This window comes from Neodiprion pinetum, chromosome 2 (genome assembly GCF_021155775.2).
Source record: "Neodiprion pinetum isolate iyNeoPine1 chromosome 2, iyNeoPine1.2, whole genome shotgun sequence".
NCBI classification, from domain to species: Eukaryota; Metazoa; Arthropoda; class Insecta; order Hymenoptera; family Diprionidae; genus Neodiprion; species Neodiprion pinetum.
In genome coordinates, this window is record NC_060233.1 from 30,239,123 (window position 1) to 30,256,616 (window position 17,494).

The 17,494-nt window shown below is 36.1% G+C and overlaps 5 protein-coding genes across 6 annotated transcripts; 1 reads left to right on the plus strand and 4 right to left on the minus strand.

Moving 5' to 3' along the window:
• Positions 1-2,527: 2,527 nt before the first annotated feature.
• Start1 (Steroidogenic acute regulatory protein-like) lies at positions 2,528-9,830 on the minus strand. 2 transcript variants are annotated; one of them, XM_046609669.2, is made up of 11 exons: positions 9,114-9,830; positions 8,496-8,751; positions 8,294-8,374; positions 8,072-8,149; positions 7,585-7,638; positions 7,254-7,386; positions 6,865-7,079; positions 4,477-4,632; positions 4,298-4,402; positions 4,007-4,182; positions 2,528-3,920 (listed from the first exon to the last, which is right to left on the minus strand). In XM_046609669.2, exons 2-11 carry the CDS (start codon positions 8,736-8,738, stop codon positions 3,725-3,727), a joined length of 1,437 nt encoding a protein of 478 aa, XP_046465625.1. In that variant the 5' UTR covers positions 8,739-8,751; positions 9,114-9,830; the 3' UTR covers positions 2,528-3,724. The 2 variants fall into 2 exon arrangements, with proteins under 2 accessions (XP_046465625.1, XP_046465624.1); XM_046609668.2 differs by having other exon boundaries at positions 8,496-8,795.
• On the plus strand, positions 9,717-11,583 carry Chrac-16 (chromatin accessibility complex protein 1). Its single transcript, XM_046609676.2, has 2 exons — positions 9,717-10,153; positions 10,324-11,583. Exons 1-2 carry the CDS (start codon positions 10,019-10,021, stop codon positions 10,729-10,731), a joined length of 543 nt encoding a protein of 180 aa, XP_046465632.1. The 5' UTR covers positions 9,717-10,018; the 3' UTR covers positions 10,732-11,583.
• LOC124211038 (transmembrane protein 199) lies at positions 11,190-12,264 on the minus strand. The gene is made up of 2 exons (XM_046609672.2): positions 11,840-12,264; positions 11,190-11,736 (listed from the first exon to the last, which is right to left on the minus strand). Exons 1-2 carry the CDS (start codon positions 12,255-12,257, stop codon positions 11,483-11,485), a joined length of 672 nt encoding a protein of 223 aa, XP_046465628.1. The 5' UTR covers positions 12,258-12,264; the 3' UTR covers positions 11,190-11,482.
• Positions 12,265-12,395: 131 nt separating this feature from the next.
• On the minus strand, positions 12,396-13,381 carry Muted (biogenesis of lysosome-related organelles complex 1 subunit 5). The gene is made up of 4 exons (XM_046609677.2): positions 13,312-13,381; positions 13,099-13,181; positions 12,820-13,008; positions 12,396-12,662 (listed from the first exon to the last, which is right to left on the minus strand). The coding sequence occupies exons 1-4, from the start codon at positions 13,328-13,330 to the stop codon at positions 12,495-12,497; spliced, it is 459 nt and encodes a 152-aa protein (XP_046465633.1). The 5' UTR covers positions 13,331-13,381; the 3' UTR covers positions 12,396-12,494.
• Positions 13,382-14,056: 675 nt separating this feature from the next.
• Positions 14,057-17,491, minus strand: LOC124211037 (leucine-rich repeat-containing protein 71-like). The gene is made up of 10 exons (XM_069133238.1): positions 17,367-17,491; positions 16,369-16,466; positions 16,092-16,180; positions 15,958-16,033; positions 15,728-15,874; positions 15,399-15,578; positions 14,929-15,006; positions 14,722-14,797; positions 14,477-14,605; positions 14,057-14,276 (listed from the first exon to the last, which is right to left on the minus strand). The coding sequence occupies exons 3-9, from the start codon at positions 16,165-16,167 to the stop codon at positions 14,498-14,500; spliced, it is 741 nt and encodes a 246-aa protein (XP_068989339.1). The 5' UTR covers positions 16,168-16,180; positions 16,369-16,466; positions 17,367-17,491; the 3' UTR covers positions 14,057-14,276; positions 14,477-14,497.
• Between the last annotated feature and the right edge of the window lie 3 nt (positions 17,492-17,494).

Genomic DNA, 17,494 nt, shown 5'->3' on the forward strand with positions numbered 1-17,494 from the left:
TGACACGATCTGGAATCTCGATCCGATAGTCCGTAGTGTAGTACTAGCGGCTATACAAACCGCGGCGCCATCTACCTGCTTTGGTTTATCAGCTGTTTCAATCCCCCAAAATTCAGGATTCGTTTAGTACCGTTGCGGTCCGCATTCCCAGCTAACAATCGTGCCTCGATCTATTTTCAAATTCGTTTGTTCTTTCCTTTTCAAATCGGCATTCCATAGAGTGCCGTTGGACGAGTCTGAGGGTATATTGGCAGAAGACGTTGTTCAACATTCGTTTAAAATTTGAAATATTCGAGTAGCGGATTGATGGTTCGATATTCATTTCACGGATTAAATAACGATGCGGTGCGAGAGAAAGCTCTCGGGGAATAATATGTTCAAGAATAGCGGGTAGGCGAAGCGTCTGAAGGAAAGTCTATTTTTAATCATACGGAAGAGAAGTTTGAGTATTTTGACCCTGTCTATCAAAAGTTGAACGTACGTCGAAACGCGTCGCCCGGTAAAATCTAATGTTTGTTTAACTCGCGGGCGTGTATTTCGAATTTCAGTTACGAACGAACAGCTGAATTTCCCATCAGCGTAACCTTTCACGTTTGCACCAGTTGTTAAAATTCTTGCTTTCGACCCATTTGGCTCAGGAGATAATATTATCACTTCAAATCATAGGTCAAATATGGGCTAATATATAAACGTGAATCTCAAATTTTAAACTTTCAAATCTGACGACAATTTTTATAACCGTTTAGGGTCATGAAAATATATCATTGCATTCTTGTTTTGGCATTAAATAAATAAATTTATCAATTCAGTTTAACTTTTTCATGTTTTTCCCGGTACCTACGTAGATTATACAGACTTTCGTCCAATTGCCAGGATCATTCGACACGGTGATCCTCAGATAGATGAATCGTTTGAAACGCGCGCCAACCGACACGTAACTGTTATACACGCCGAGCTAACAATAGCCCAAATCTTTTCAATTTCGAACCGATAACTTCTATTTTCAACGGTTTTTGACCCATTTCAAACGCCACCCGTCGTCAACGATTAAAACAAACTTTAACGAGCGCGCCAAAATAACAGCTGCTCCTGCTTACCGTATACACGATATGTATAGGTATAGGCGGGTGTGCAAGTATATTTAAATCCCCATTTTGATTACACTAAAAACAGAATGAACAACACCCTGTTCTTGATGGTTTTCAGTCTAATTTCCAATTCGACTTAAATCACCGCCTCAACGTTATCCTATTTTTCTTTTCAGCGTGTATTTTTCTTTCTTCTTGAAACCCTGTTATATTATGCAAACAGATGCGTATATATCGTTTTATTATACATGCATAACTAAAGCATGTGATAACTAATAGATATTATTACGATTGTATTTCAGTTGCAAACTCTATTTTGTTTTTCTATCATTATAAGTTTTTATTATTCAAGCACAAACTTCTATAGGCCCAAAAAATTATCGCAGCCTTGTAGTACATTATTGTTTTTCAACTCAAGGAATTATACACCATACTTCTAGTACCTAGTAAACCAAAACTAATTGAGATAGTCAAAAGTCGAATTACCACGAATTAGACCAAATTTAATAGAATTAAAACGAGTTGTGTGTCAATTACTTTGATTTCTATTTAATTTGTTTTAATTCCGTTTTTGACATGCTCAACTCGCGTTGGCTTACTGGGTAGTCTCTTCGATGCATTTCTAGTGAATGTACAATTGCATGTTGGATGTTACACCCGTTATAATTACACTTGTATCTATAAAATAACCTTGTGAAAATATTTATATATACATATACACATGCTTACAAGAAATACAAATAATAATAAATTGTAATGACTTTTGTACCTTAACAATCCTTACTCCCAATTACATGTACATGTATCTCGTATTCACTTCTTCCATCAATCTACAATATTATTTTTTCTACATTTTTTATATATCAGTAGATTCTTCATTGACTTGACTCGGTGTAAATGCAATTGTGATTTTACAATAGTGATTGCAATAATAATTATAATAAGGTAGTATGAAAAGTAAATTACGGTTCATGCTTGCAGCTGCATGGTTTATATTGCTAAAAGTGATACTGAAAACTAGCCAATACCTGACGAATGTCGAAAAGAAGAACTAAAAGATTCAAAAGACCGTTTGTTTGTTGAAAACGTTGCAAAGATTCATAGATCAAAGAGAAGTGAGAATCAGACATAAAAGCGCTTGATCGAACATGAAAATACAAATGAATGCTAAAGTGACTAAAGAAAATATTTTGGTCGTTTAAGAAGCTGCAAATATTATGCGTAGATGATAATGTATTCATCCATTTAACTATATGTTTAGTTAGTTCTGGAATCAGAGAACCTGGTGCGTTAATGGAAGCTGGCATTTCAGCTGCTGCTGTGAATGTAAATAACCAGATTCACTAATACGCAGCTAGCCGATGTATGAATGTGTTTTAGGTATGCTTTAAAGAAAATCATAAAATAAAATATGTCTCAGATAGAAAATGTCATATCTGCGCTTGTGAGAACGCCACGAAAATTTTCTAACAAATGTTTTTTAATTTCATTTCCAAGTTTATGCAATTTGTCTTTTTCTCAGCCAGATATTATGAAGGTACAGGTCAAGCAGTTACCTTGGAATGCAGTTATTGTACAGCAATACGTCCGCAGTATGAATTCATCAACAATTATTATACGTACATCAGACTCTTTTAACCCTTTGATTGCTGAATTAATATATAATCACTGTTCAGACGTGTCTTGACCTCACTTTTAAGATGTTAATGTAGCAAATATTCACAACATCACAAATTTTTATCATTATTATGTCTATGAGTCAATGTCTTCCTAAACAGATTAAGTTTAAAAATTATTCTGTACCTAGTGATGATACAAAATCAAAAGAAATGCCATTTCTCATGGCACAATTTGCCGATATTTTTCGCCAATTGACTGATATTGCAGGATTTGTGCGAAAAAATCACGCCGCAAAGTGTGAAGGAGTGTTAGACAAGTAAAGTTTCGGTCATTCTTTTTTCACTATTATAACGTTGGTTCTCTTCTGAATTATAGGCGATCGTTTGACCAGTATGAAATTTCAAGTGGAAATATTAGAAATTGATCAATGTGACAGATGTTGTGATCAATATATAGGTATCAGAGCCTGGCCTAAAGTAAACTTTGAAGATCAAGTTCGAAAATACCTAACTTGCATTGAAATTTGAAAGATAAACGATAATGTGTACACGAGTAATTATAAAATACTACAAATATATAACCCATTATGCTTTTTTACTGCATTGAAACCATTTTGAGACTATACAACTAAAAATACTTTACCTGCCTAAAAACTCTTTAAGACGTTGTATTATCATAATGGTAAACTATAGGTATAGGTATGACGTATTTCCTTATATTTTGAATATAAAATCAGTAATCTGCAAATGATTAGAAAAAAGTAAACAAAAATTAATAACTATGAAACGTCAAACACCCACGTCATGGTATCAAGCTGTTTCTCTGTTTGTTGACCTTTCCTTTTTTTTCACCGAAGGTCAATTTATACCCCATGATATGTACCGCATAGACTTGTCATACATACAGAGTTCATGCATAATAACGAATCAAAATGAGGGCGATAAATAGATCGCGATGAATATTAGCTATTCAAAGGAATCGATTTATCATTAGCTTCATAACCCATATGATAATCTTCAGTCTTTCATCTGGCGTACGTGCTCACGTAAAAACTGCATAAAATCTACGATGACAGTGGAAAGAGAGGCATCAATTACTCGTTTTGGCAGCCACCCTTTCAAGTTTGTGTTCAACAACCACGTGAATTTGCAACGCAAGTTTTCCTCACCCTCCAAAGGCTCCATTGCCCAGCACCCAACACCATTCTCGCCCCTGATTAAACAATTTCAGTTACATTTGAAATAAAAAATTATGTGATATCAGATTTTTGCGTAACTCAATGTGGTACATATACTCACCGCGTGAAATTCTTACGGGGTGGAATGTGAGGAAATGGTATAGAAACCCCGGCACTAATAAGACACGAATTTCGTTCTCCGTAACATCTTAAAACTACAAAATCTCTCGCTCCCACGATTCCGCCGCCATGCGGCATTGTCACCTGATATATTATGTCGGTCTGCTCGTCTATCATCTGTTTGATAAATAAAGATTCAAAGCATTTCTTCGAATTCACTTAAACAAGAGAGCAACAGTAGAATGAAAATTGATATACATGAGAGCTTAGGGAAGAAAACCAACCAACTCACTTGTATCTTTTTTGACTCTGCCAAGTGCTTATTCCACGTTGGAGTGTTTTCAATATTTTCGAATAATTCTTGCAGCAGCTCATGCGCCGAGATGTCAATTATTCCCTAAAAGTTGAAAAAAGAACTTTAGTGTGAATTATAAAATTCCCATGTTCTTAAATGTTGGAAGAAGAACTTACGGTGATCTTCATTATTTTTCCATCAGGTTTGGGAAGATGCATCGACGATATTGTGTCCCCGTCAGCAGTTTCTTGTTCTATAACCCAATCAGGACTGCTAAGTAGTTCCCATGACCGATCTATTATCTCGGCTCCAATTTTTTGGTATTCTTCAATCTTAAGGTAAGAAAATAAGCAGTATGAAGAAAACGTAACTAATTTGGTATTGAAAAAATGTACTAAATCTTGTTTAGACTAACTGCGACATCATTTTTATTATGTATTGTTCGTCTATTCAACCGCAATGTAACTCCCATGCAAGATTTACATTTGGAAATTTTGTATAACTAAATACCACTTTTGAGAAAAGAAAAATAAAAAATTTCAATGCTTTTGAATCTCCTTTCATACTACTGGTCGGGGATCATTTTGACAGTCATTTATGATGCACTTGATAAGAATAAACAACGCTGAAATAGCAGGGTAATTGAGATATTGAACAAAGTGTTTTTGTGCCTTCCTAGTAATTGTAATACATAATACGTGAATATCAATTTCTACATTTGCTAACAGATGATGACTAACAAAATGTCATGCCCCTAAAAGGAGTAATTCAACAGATACCTAAGGTGCACAATAAAAGCGATTAAATGGAGCAGAGATCACAGCTGTCTATGAATCAGTCTTTGCTCCATTGTTCAAACTTAGACGAGTGAATGGTTTGTAAAGAATTTCAAGAAATACTTGCAAGGCAAAATTATTATCCTCTGTATTAACGGTAGAAGTGTAACACCGCAAGTAAAAGTAATGTAATCAATTTTTTTGCCCTGCCTTTCATGATCAAAACACAAGAAAGAAAAATGCTGACAAGATGACATCAACCATACATCTTCTTAGAATTCATCCTTCCTAACTTACTTTATTATGGCTGGCATTATCTATGTCATCCTTATCCTTGTACTTTTCTTTTTTGTGATCGCTATGTTCCAACATTTTATGATTTCGATCACCAAAGAAGAAGCCTTTCAGAAGCTTCATGCTGTATGTAGCGAGCACAACTGTTGGTAACAGCTTGACGATGATCAAAACTATAGATACGCTTGTAACGGACTAACTCTCAATATAATACACTGTCAATTACACTTTAATATTTTTTCACGTTGCTTTGTAGCACCTGTTTCACATGCACATATACTGTCATCGGTTACACTGAACCAAGGTCATGTGACGATCGTTAATGAGATGCTTTAAACTGATAACTAAAAAGAAAAAATTATATTTTCAGAATCCACGGAATTGATCTGGCTTCAAAGCGAACTGACAAGAAATATTTTCAATACAAATATGTCATGATCACTGGAATATAGCTAATCTTAGAGATTCATTTTTTAAACTCCTATTTAACTAATAAACGAAAAAATTGTTTTATTAGATAAAGTTTGCTTTTGTAGAAACCAGTACAATATTTCGGATTTTAACAAAAGTTACCTATTTGCTAAAACATTTATTGTAAATAACAATGTACGATTGTACTTTTTTTATGTTTATGTGAACTTTTTCGTAACAAACCCTAAACGTAATCCTCTATCCTGCTCTTATTATACTGCCCCTGATAATTATCAAAGTGCAAAGTCCATCGCATCTTAGTGAAAACGTTCTCCTTGTTCTTCTGAATAGGCACCCATATTATAATCAACGTAAAAAAAAAACAAAAGCAAACTTTATAAACAATAAATCAAGATTTTGGTTATTATTCAATGTATAGAATCAAAATTCGTGTATTTAAATATAAACTCAAAAAATAAATTTTTTTGGTTGACCAGTGTTATACTTCAATCTCAATAAACAAAAAACCTATATAATTGGCTCTTTTTTTGTAATAAATAGTCATTCACTAATCTTTACTCTGAACTTTTTTTGCACAGATATGCATTGATTGTACACACGCAAGCTTTTTCTAGAATTTTCGTATTAAGTTACAAAAATATTTTAGATCGGAAAACAAGTTCTTAACACGAAAACTAAGTGTGTCTGATAGGCTATATGCTTTCACTTGTTCACCGTACTCAGCAATAATGCAAGTGAAACTTCTAAGCTAATCCAAATACTCGCAAGGCCCTGTTACCACCATGGCATTAGTCAGAACCCCCAGACGCGTCGTGGACCAATAAGTAAATGAAGAAGTGGGGAGGGATATGACGACAATGCCTACTTTTGCAGACAAATTGTCCCGGCTGGAGCAGATCCAGATTAAGAGACTCTGGTGTTATGTGTGATTTATTATTACGATTACTGATATTCTCTATTAGCTTGCTTTGCACAAATTTTTCGATGGGAGTTATCTCAACACCAGAACAAGGACCAATTGATAAAATGGTGTAACGTTGATATACTGAAGTTTCTACCAACCTTTTCCGGGGTTAATTTGGGCAGTATTGGTCGGATGAAATGGTCTGACGATATTGTTCTCCCTGCAGCTAATGTGCCTCTCCCATCTTCATCGTCATCTGAATGCTCTGGCGTCTCCATTGGAGAATAAAAATTACCAACGCTTTCTGTGTAGTGAGAAAGTGGGCCAGACAAAAATTGTTGCAGAAGCGGTGCTCTTTCTGATCCTGCAGAACCTGGTTGAAAATATTTTTTTTCGGAAATTACGGTTCTTTGTACTATCAGGTTGAAAAGAGCACTTACAAGATTTATATCGCATGGACCAAGAGCTCGTTAATTAATTGTACAGTCACTTTTGTCCAATGCAATAACTTTTGGAAAGTAAAAGAATTCGAGAATTTGTAACTCACCTATAAGCCAATCTCTAGCCTGCGTTTCTTGAGGGATTACCCGAAAGTCGAAGAACCAAGCTTCGCTCCATGCCAGCACAAATGATGAGAGAATGAGCAGCACCACAAATACGGACAGGTTACTCGCAGACCACTAAAATAATTGCCAACACTAAATATCATCAACAATAAATAACGATATACATCGAATTCTTAAAGGAATTATTCTACATTTTAATTTAGTTACCAGCAAGTCATGAGACTGAACAAAAAAAAATTTAGATTGGCAAGGAATCTAGCACTATACATCATACTTTTATTATTTCTAAATTGAAACATTAATTTCACTTACGTCAAAAAAAAATACTTTGGCGATGAGAAAAGCGCACGTTGTTGCGGTTGACAGCTACAGGGAAAATAAGTAGTGTAGTATTTCTCACATCCAATTTTAAGTTCGAATACATATGTAAACGTATATTATAAAAGAGAATATGATTGAGGTAGTGATATTTTTTTTTTTTACATAAATATAATAATTGAGAAATTCTATGATGACAGCAGATCAGCGTCCTGGAGTATGATCGGATAAAAAAATTAATTCGTACTTTTTATTTTACTAATTTGTGGTTTAAGGTGAACAACTTTAGAACTAGTGACATTTGCTAAATTGCACTAAACAAGGAAATAGAAATCGAGCAAACTGCTGCAATGATCTACCATTGAAAAATTTATTCTAGATACATCAGTTCTTCAATGACTTCTTTATTTTCGTTTTTATTTAAACGTATGTAACATTAATTTTTGGCATACCGTATATCATATTGAATCAAATCACTTACAGCTATGATTATCCAATGGTTAATGTACAAAAGTCCATAAAATAGAAGCAAGACAGTGAACCTAGAGACAGCAGCCATCTGTAAAAGAAAAAACAAAGAAAGAGAACAAATTATCACATATGTAGCTCCATCATTTTAAAAAATAAATGAACATGCAGAACTAGACCTAGTTACAGGTATATTCTGAAAAAATAGTACAGCAAAATCATGTCAAATACCTACCACTAGATCAAATAGAGAAGTCTTGATGTTGTAGTGAATAACTTGATTCACAAATGCGTTTTTTATGTTGTCTCCACTAAACTGGAATAAATGGAAAACATTCGAGTATTAATAGGTAAGTTTCTGAGAATTGATTAGATTAGACAAGTAATTTTGACAGTCTGTTCGCTCGATCATGCGATCAGAGTTTCTTGAAACTTACCATTGTGCAAATGAGCCACATGAGGCAAGTGAATAATACGTCAAACGTGATGAATAGGCAAAAGAACCTCCTGACATTGGACATTCTTCCCTGGTGTCTGGTCCCTGCGATGAGATCTTCACTAAGCACTACATCAGATGCTCGGTTGATGCTGTGCTGGGTGAAAGAGCTTCTTTGGGATTGTAGTGATCTGTTCAACAGCGCCTCGGCAGCTGCTCTAATTCTCCGTTCGTCATCGATCATCGTAGGCTTTATTCTTACCCATAAGAGAGAAACGGTCTCCACAGTTTAGCGAAGAAGCTGAGACGATGTGTTTCCAGTAAGATTACGCATTTTATGAGAGGATAATTTTTTAACCAAACATTTTAAACAGCGCGTAGTATTTACGATATTTTGAGTGACGTTTCAAAAAAAACATAACCTCTAATTTCGAATTTGTAAGTTCACAATTCCCGTGGAAAGAGCCGCGCCCGGTACATAGTAATGGAATTGGGTGGCTGCAGAGGCTGCAGAAAGTGGAAGACGGAGTGGTTTCGCTTTATCGTTGTATCGGGAAACAAATCACATGCGGAAAAAAACAAGCCTTTGTTTTCCCAGTCTTAACTATGAATATCTCACCTTGTCTGATGTTGACGGTGAAGGACAACAACGGCGAAATGGTGCTAGGTTAACAGTATATCGAACGTTGGATCCTCTGTAACGTAGTTTACTTAGTCGAGCGGAAAGATGCTCGAGGCGTGCGATGCTATCTCACATTATTCTTTGAACTGAATCATTTTTAAACTCCAACCAACAAGGCGCTTTGTATGCATCCGTGGTGTGCAATTTTTCTTCTGTCAGATCGAAAACTTGTCGCCATATTGAATCTAACATCTATCTTTCGTTTTGTCTTTTTGTTAAGATAATTCCTGTCCGATTCATTCAATTATTTAACGAGCGCGTTAAGGAGACTCTCGAACAGCTGATTCTATTGACGGTCATTGACAGTTGATTGTGGCAATGTTGGTAATACATGCACGCGTCACCAGCCGTTTAAAGTCTGAAGGCAATTCGCCTGACACTGTATCAGACAAGAATTTCAGCCTTCAGATATGAGACGCGGATGGAGTGTGAGTTGAAAATCTTGCATCGAATTGTAAGAAATATTACCGAACAAATAACGACAGTAATAACTGGTATTAATTATCAAACAATTTGATCTACCACTGAAAAAGTAGTTTTTTCACACGCCAGGTGGTGACAAAGTCAATTTGATCGCGGCGTCATTCCTGGCAGAGATTTGAAGTAGGCTACAGAGTTTGCGTCAATTTTGAACAAAATTGTTTTATTTACTTCGCTGATGTTGTGTGAAGTGATAGTTTATTTGATTTTTGGAAGTTTTTCTAGAGAATTTCCCTCGGTATTCGTGAATCGTCGACATTCTGCGATCAACTGTGGTATCTAGAATTATAACCACGTACATGCACACACTCTAGTCGGGCGTTACGTCACTAGCAGCTGACTGCAGAAGTGAATTTGAAGCAATGGCGTCCCAAGCCTCACCGCACAAGCCGAAAGATCTGCATTTACCCCTATCCCGAGTGAAAACAATAATGAAAAGTTCTCCATACGTTGAGACCGTCGGACAGGACTGTTTATTCCTTGTTGCCAAAGCAACGGTACGACAATATGCTCTATTCGATTAACGAAGCCCACAACTCTCAAGTACCGCGCCAAGTGGCTAGGCAACCGGCAGATGCCTTTTTTTTCTTTAATACCGCGGGAATTTCAAATGGGTGAGAACTCCGAAATACTTATATAAAATTATTGTTTTTCCTTTCATTTACAGGAACTATTTATTCACCATTTGACGGTTGAGGCCCACCGTCAAGGAAACAAGAGTGGTAGTTTGGACTACAAGAACTTGGCTGAGGTTGTACAAACAAGCGAAACACTCGAATTCCTTCGGGAAATAGTACCACGGAAAATTACAGTGAGGGAATTCAAGGAGATGATGGCTAAAAAAAATCCAGTGTCATCTGACAGCAGCTCATCTGAAAGTTCATCTGACTCTGACAGTGACAGTGAATCGGATAGTACTTCTTCACACGACGACGGAGATAAGAAAAGAAATGGTAACGGGGATGCCAATGTTTCCAGTAGTTCGAGCGACGAGTCTGTTAATAAAGATGCCAGCAAAAAGGAGAATGGACAAAATCAATTGAGCAACAGTGAAGAAGATTCAAATGAGGGTTAGAAGTTTAAAAAGTTAGCTCTAAGATTGAATAATCATTAAGTTAGGTTTAGACACGATTATCTGGAGCAGAATCTGAGACAGCTGAAATTCAACTATATTTACGCAGAGAAATGAAATTTTCCCTAAATATATATAATGCACAAAGGAAAGGATATGGTTTACAACTAGGATTATCACAGTTAGATTCAGGGCACATTGAATTTTCTTCAAGTCAAATATTCCTGTGCAGATTTCTATTCTATTGAGCTATTTAGCTCAAGTAATTTTCCAAACAGTCTGTATCTACTTAAACCATATTGTTTGCTTGAATTTAAATTATTGTATAACTTATTTTTAATTATTAAATAGTTACGTATACAATACCGAAAATTTTGTTCTCTTAACACGTTGGCTTGGTGTTAAAAATTTTTACAAAACTAGCTATTTATCTTTATTCAATAATTGCACAAGTTGTATCGTTGGATTATTTGGAATTTATTATTAAGTTGTTACTGCACTGTTATGGCAGAACTACATTACGAACATCTTATCGTAAGGAATAATAAAAACACATTAGGTTAAACTTCAATGAAGGAAAAAGTAATAAATTATGTCACTTTTATTATCCTACCTCGTATTATTAATTATTATCCATCAACTTAGGTAAATAAATGTGAACGGATAAAAAAAAATAAAAGAATTAAGGTGTTTAAACCATATGGGTAACACTGTAAATCGCTAAAAGGAACAAAAGTTTCTACAATTTCTAATATTATTCTTGATGAAGTTTTTTTGTTGGTAGAGCATCCGTTGTGATGATGTAGTCTTCTTCATTAAGTTTTTTAGCCAAGAAATATATCTCAGCTAGTGCAATGATCAGAGCAAAAATTATACCCAGTAACAATCTAAATCCAAAGTCCAAATTACCAATAATTAATTCTATGCCAATAAAGCCAAACATAAATCCAGCAAGTACGGAAAAGATGAACTGGGCAACAGCGATGAGATGCCTATTCATTTCTTTCACTGAAACAAAATGTATCAGTGAATAAGCATTGAAAAAATAGTCCACACTGAAATGAGAGATATTCAGATAAATCTAGAAGAAAAGTTAAGACATTTTCCTCACTTTGGTAGGCGATTGTATCCTCAGGAAAATTTTTCCTTACTGAGTCAATGTTCTTAGTCATAGCTCGATAATCCCGACTATTTTGTTGAAGTATCAATTTCTGAATTCTAGCCTCGAGCTCGGGATTTCTAGGGGTCACTTCTGGCGCTGGGAGAATGATTTCAGAATTTTCCAAAAATTCGTGGATGTAGAATTTTTCGTCAGATGTTTTTCTCCACTCTATCAGATAATTGTTCAGCCATCTGACATCATCTAGTCTCAGCACAACATTTGACCGCTGTTTCTTAGTTGAATTTTTTAGCGTAGTTATGCCATCTGGTGCTTTTTCTACATCAGTTACTTTTTTCACTATGAACTCTATCAAAGCAGCACCAGGTTTGATTGTTATCAGAGGATTTTTAATCGGTCCTACAGGCATTGTGACTTCTTGTTTTAGAAATCAGGGCAAAATGGGGTTGGAAGTGGGAAAAGATATATATATATATATATATATATATATATGTGTGTGTGTGTGTAGAACAATAACAGGATTTTCAAATATTTATCTGGGTTGGAATGAAGTTTATCTTTTCTTTATCACAGTTCAATATCTGAGTGTTACAGAAGGCAGGAATACAAGGGAATAGAAACGAACGAAGGATTGATTAAAAAAACACTAAGGAGAAATGTGCAACTTTTCTTCCAAGTCGGTGTAAAATTCTCTCAGCTCTTCTTCTTTTTCCTCAAAAGTTTTGTCCACTTTCTCGCACTTGTCGCTCATGTCATTGATGAACTTTAGCCACTGGGCTTTTCTGGCCTCTCGGTTCACTTGAAGTTTATTTTCCTACAAGCAATATAGTGGAATTTAAAGATATAAGCGTTTCCTTCAGCTAATAATCAAATAGCAATTAATGAAAATCTCGTTTGTCTATGGCGATGATTGGTTATAGAATGCTCATTCTGGATCTTGCGGGGATCCTTGAGAAAAAATTGGTTCGTACGTGGTCTGTTTTGTCCTCTTTTTCAAGGACTCGTTGGCACATGCTAAGCGCTACATCCAAATTGGCTTTGAGGCTAGGCAAGTGGCAATCGCCGAGCTGTTCCGTACGGTCAAATTGACTCTGTCCAAGCTCAGTCGAGTACTCTAGGATTTTGAACAGCCGCTCCACTTCTCTGTCCCCTCGTTTTTCCTTGAAAAATCGATAAGTCAGTGAAAATACGACTTGTCCTGAGAATAGAATCTTATCAAGGAAAAACCCCAAGTAAAACAACGAACACACCTCAAACTCCCGAACGAAAAAGTTGATCTCGCCCTGGACGAACGGTCGATGGTCAAACAGTCGGCTCCAAATTTCACCAGCGTCTGAGGAAGACACGGGGTGATAAGGAGGGCAAGTATATGAAATGTGAAATATAAATTAGTCTTGGAAAATCCTGACAAACTGTTTGAAACTTTGTAATTAATCGTACTACTTGTCACATGATCATCACACCTTTTGCCACCGACGCCATATTTATTCTTTCGTATGTCAATTGCTGTCACGTGAACGAATCGAACGGCTCGCGGTGCATCTTGGGGATTTCGACCGCTTTCAAAATTCGAAACTGCACATAGATGATATTGAGTTTTGGGTGGAACTTAATCGGTGGGCATCGACACGATTATGCACTTATCATACATTTTATTGATAGAATGTAATACAGAGATGTAAGACTATGATGTAACTACAATTGCGCCAAAACGAACTGCTGTGACAACCAACTGCGGTGGCAATTATGAATTTCAATTTTGTCAAAGTTGATCCATTGTTGCGCTTAACTGTTTTGCGAGATCGCAAGATACATCGAAATTATTATGCTGTAAGAATTGATTTTCATGTAATTAGGATCAAGTTGATTGTGCTTCAGAAGTATGTGCAGACATTATCATGCGCCAAGTACAGATAACTTACTTCTACGTTTACATGACATAACCCTTCCGTAATGTCGGCGCTGTTCGACTTAGATTGTTGCTTTTGAATGCAATCAATTATACGCTGTAGTGTCTTCTCAGTGATTTGGTTGACTGTGGAAATACCGTAATGGCATGTTAATCAAAGTCAAGGTTGTCAGATTAATAGAGTGAATCGACGAATAGATCAAATACGATGTTCAAAAGGTTCCGATATACATAAAACGTTTTCATAGAAAATCTATCATGCTTCCTTCGAAATTAATTCAATTCACAGCCCTGAAAGGATTAAATTACTTGACCGTTCATACTCATTAGCACTTAACAACTTTGATACGTGATTATCAACGTGAAATGTTACAATGTATAGGTGTAATTACAGCTCAGGTTCAAGTGCTGAAGCCTAAAATTTCCAGGGCATATAAGGGTTCCGTCAACTGGGATGAGGTCTTTCACCAAAGGATAGGTATCAACTGGAATCATGGCTTCTGCTCGTTCCTCGAATGACTAAAAATTAAAATGCTTCAATTAGAAGTCTCACGATTTATTACAAGCCCGTATATGAGATTGTTACTTGAACGATGATTGGAGTCGATCGGTTCACACTAGATTCGCTTGAATTACTAATTACTTGACCTGATGATGCTAAAATATAAAATAATCGCAGAAGAATTACGAATATCCGCAATTAGGTAAAAGCAATTCACCTGACACTACGTAATATCAAATCAATCGAAACCTCTTCGTTTTTTTGAAATACGGCTGTCGCGTCCCCGCTCTTTGCTTTCAGAGGCTGTAGGTCCAGTTCGTAAAGTTTGATTGGAGAGATTATCCATCTGTTACAAAACAATGAAGTTAATGCTGAAATAAAATCGCAACAGTCGCATCAATTTAGATGAATCGTTGAACCACAATTAATGCATTTGCATAATCAAATTATGCACGGAATTACTTTTTCCTTGCAGAGTTTCAATCGGTTAATGTTTCTACGTCGCTTCTCCACTATCTCGGCATGCGTCAGTGTAAACCTATGAAATTGGGTCACTTGATACGTTCAATTGAATTATAGATCATGTATCTTTGTTAGAATTGTACGGTGAATCATTATCTTCATAGATGCTCATGTAATTTTAGGAATCGATTATACTATACGTCGTACGGGCTCAATTGGTCGAGTATGCATTTCACACCTGCGTCGTTTATTTTGTTTCCAGTTAATGTCAAACTTTGTAATGATCTGTTAAACATAGAAATTCCAATTCAAAAGCGTGTTCTGCAGAGGTGCACAAAATCAATGACCGCTGTATTTTGATATTGTTTCTCTGCATTCGATATATTGATAAAAGCCATGCGTGAAATATTTCTGATTTGAATTATGGTCCTTTTAAAATTTGAGAAATACAAGAACCGGAAAAGTGTATGTTCAACCTAAAAACAGGCAACAGACTGATGCAGTACGGATTGCCTGTCAAAAAAATGACAGGCGTTTTCCGTCAGACATTCAAAACAACGACATTTTACAAGGAAGGCTATCGGCTATAACCAGAAGCGACATCGAAAATGATGAAAAGAGAAAAGATTTACAAGGACAAATAATACACCATAGTAGACAAAGAGTGGTATTTTTACCTGTTTGTCCGCAACATATTACCAATCTTTTCCGCCCCTATTTGAGAAATAGTATTATTTGCAAGGTTGAGCACAATTAATGTGGACGTACATGGTTCATCGTGATAAGACAGATTTGAAGCTATTTTCGCCACTCCGTCGTCGTTTATTTCACACATTTTCAGTGATAGATAAAGAAGCCTGAAAATCAACTTTTCTTAAATTTTTTCACCTTGTTTTTTTCGTCGTACCATCTACTTCTGGTTCCAAATATTTTTATTCAAAGCTCAAGTCAGCGTGTATCAGTTCGCTGTCTCAACTAATTCGTGATAAACCAATTCATGACTTACCTAGTCCCTGTGGCACAAAGAAGGTGATGGTTTTGTTTCGTGTTCGAGTTCATGTCCAAATTCAAATCTTTTATTGTGGAACCGGGTTCGGCTAAAATTTGTGCTATTTTTGCAATTCCAAATTCATCTATGAGACATCTTTGTAATCTGTAAGGTTTAAACATAATGAATATACCAATAAATACTGTGTGGTTAAGATGTCAATTCATTGTCTTCGTTTTTAAAATTACTTCAGAGTCGTCAACGTGGAAAATTTCTTTATGCTGTTGTTTAGCGCTTCCAGCATGAATACGTCAACATGACAATCTGTGAAAAAAATTGATGAATCTATGAAATTACTCGATGAATTTCAACAGAAAATTACCTTTGCTGCGCAGATCTACCGGATTGTCCAAGTGTACTTGATGATCGAATAATAAATTGAATACGGTTGCATCCATTTGAGGTTTTTGCCTGCGATGAACATTAAAAAGATGTCTGTATTCGTGACTTCAAAGACGGCTTCTTAGAGACATGGAAAAAATCTGTGTCTAGACACGCAACCTTTCGAGATACAGAAGCAAAATCTTCGAGACACGGAGGATTGTTAATTATAGTTACGGCGTAATAATCATCATATTATACAAAATCACGTATTATACCTAACCGTTGTCAGCTCCAACGAAACTTTTCCAGCATCTTCTGTCTCATCTATAGGTTCTGCCAAAGTGATTTCGAAAGTTTGTTTTCCTCCAGTAATCTGTCGAAAATAATTATTCGTTATTATTTGATTCTGTGTAAAGCGATTTTGGGATTTTGTTCTCATGCAGTCCGCGATATTAGACATGATTTGTCATACTTTGAACCAAGTATTCCAACAATGAGATAATTTAATAGGGAATTACACGGAAGTATGGAAGGGGGTAAGCGCCGAGGTTTGAGCATGACTGCAGAAAATCTGTAACGAAGTTTGGTTCTTTCGTCAACGACCTGCGATTGGGTTGCGGCGGATTGCTGTAGGCTATACGTCAAACATACAGTTACATGGCAGAGTCGGCAAAAATTTTGTTGTAATTGAACAATCAAAATCATTCGAATTTAAACGTTACCCAGCTCACATCTAATTGAACTCTGCCTGGAAAAAGCTCGATTGGATTTTCTTTCTGTAGCCATGATACTGTTTACAAAGATTGCTGTCGGTTATCCAAGGTAATTAATCTCTACATTAATTCTATCGCTTCAGTTGTTGAATAGCTGCAATGCTATGAATTTAGCTTCTTATAACCGTTGACTATATATCCTCAGTCAACGTTATAATCGTTCCAACACGTGTTCATCCGATGAAAAACGTGTCACGAAGGTAAATTGTCTCGGGGCTTATCAAGAACCAGCTGTTCATCTATAACTAAATTCCGCAGCTCCCAGTCGAAGGCATTGACGAAATAATTAATTATTGGATAGATTGTTCAGATCCAATTCAAATTTTGAATCCAGCGGAACTTTGACTGATTGCTTTTTCGGTTCAGTTTGTTATCGTTAATGTCGTCACCTCTGATTCCGCGTGTTTTCGATGCTTACGGAATTGCGTGTAAACGGCTCCCGCCGATAAAGAAGATATCGGATCGCTAGCACGGCTTCTCATAGCCCCAAGTCGACTTACCCGCTGACTACCGGTCACGAAAATTTGCCTAGGGTTAACCGTCTTCAAACTCTTTCGTCAACGGTTGACTAAAGTAGACCGCAAACCACTGATCTCTATATACTAGCTAGCCTTGGGCTTTTTTTATA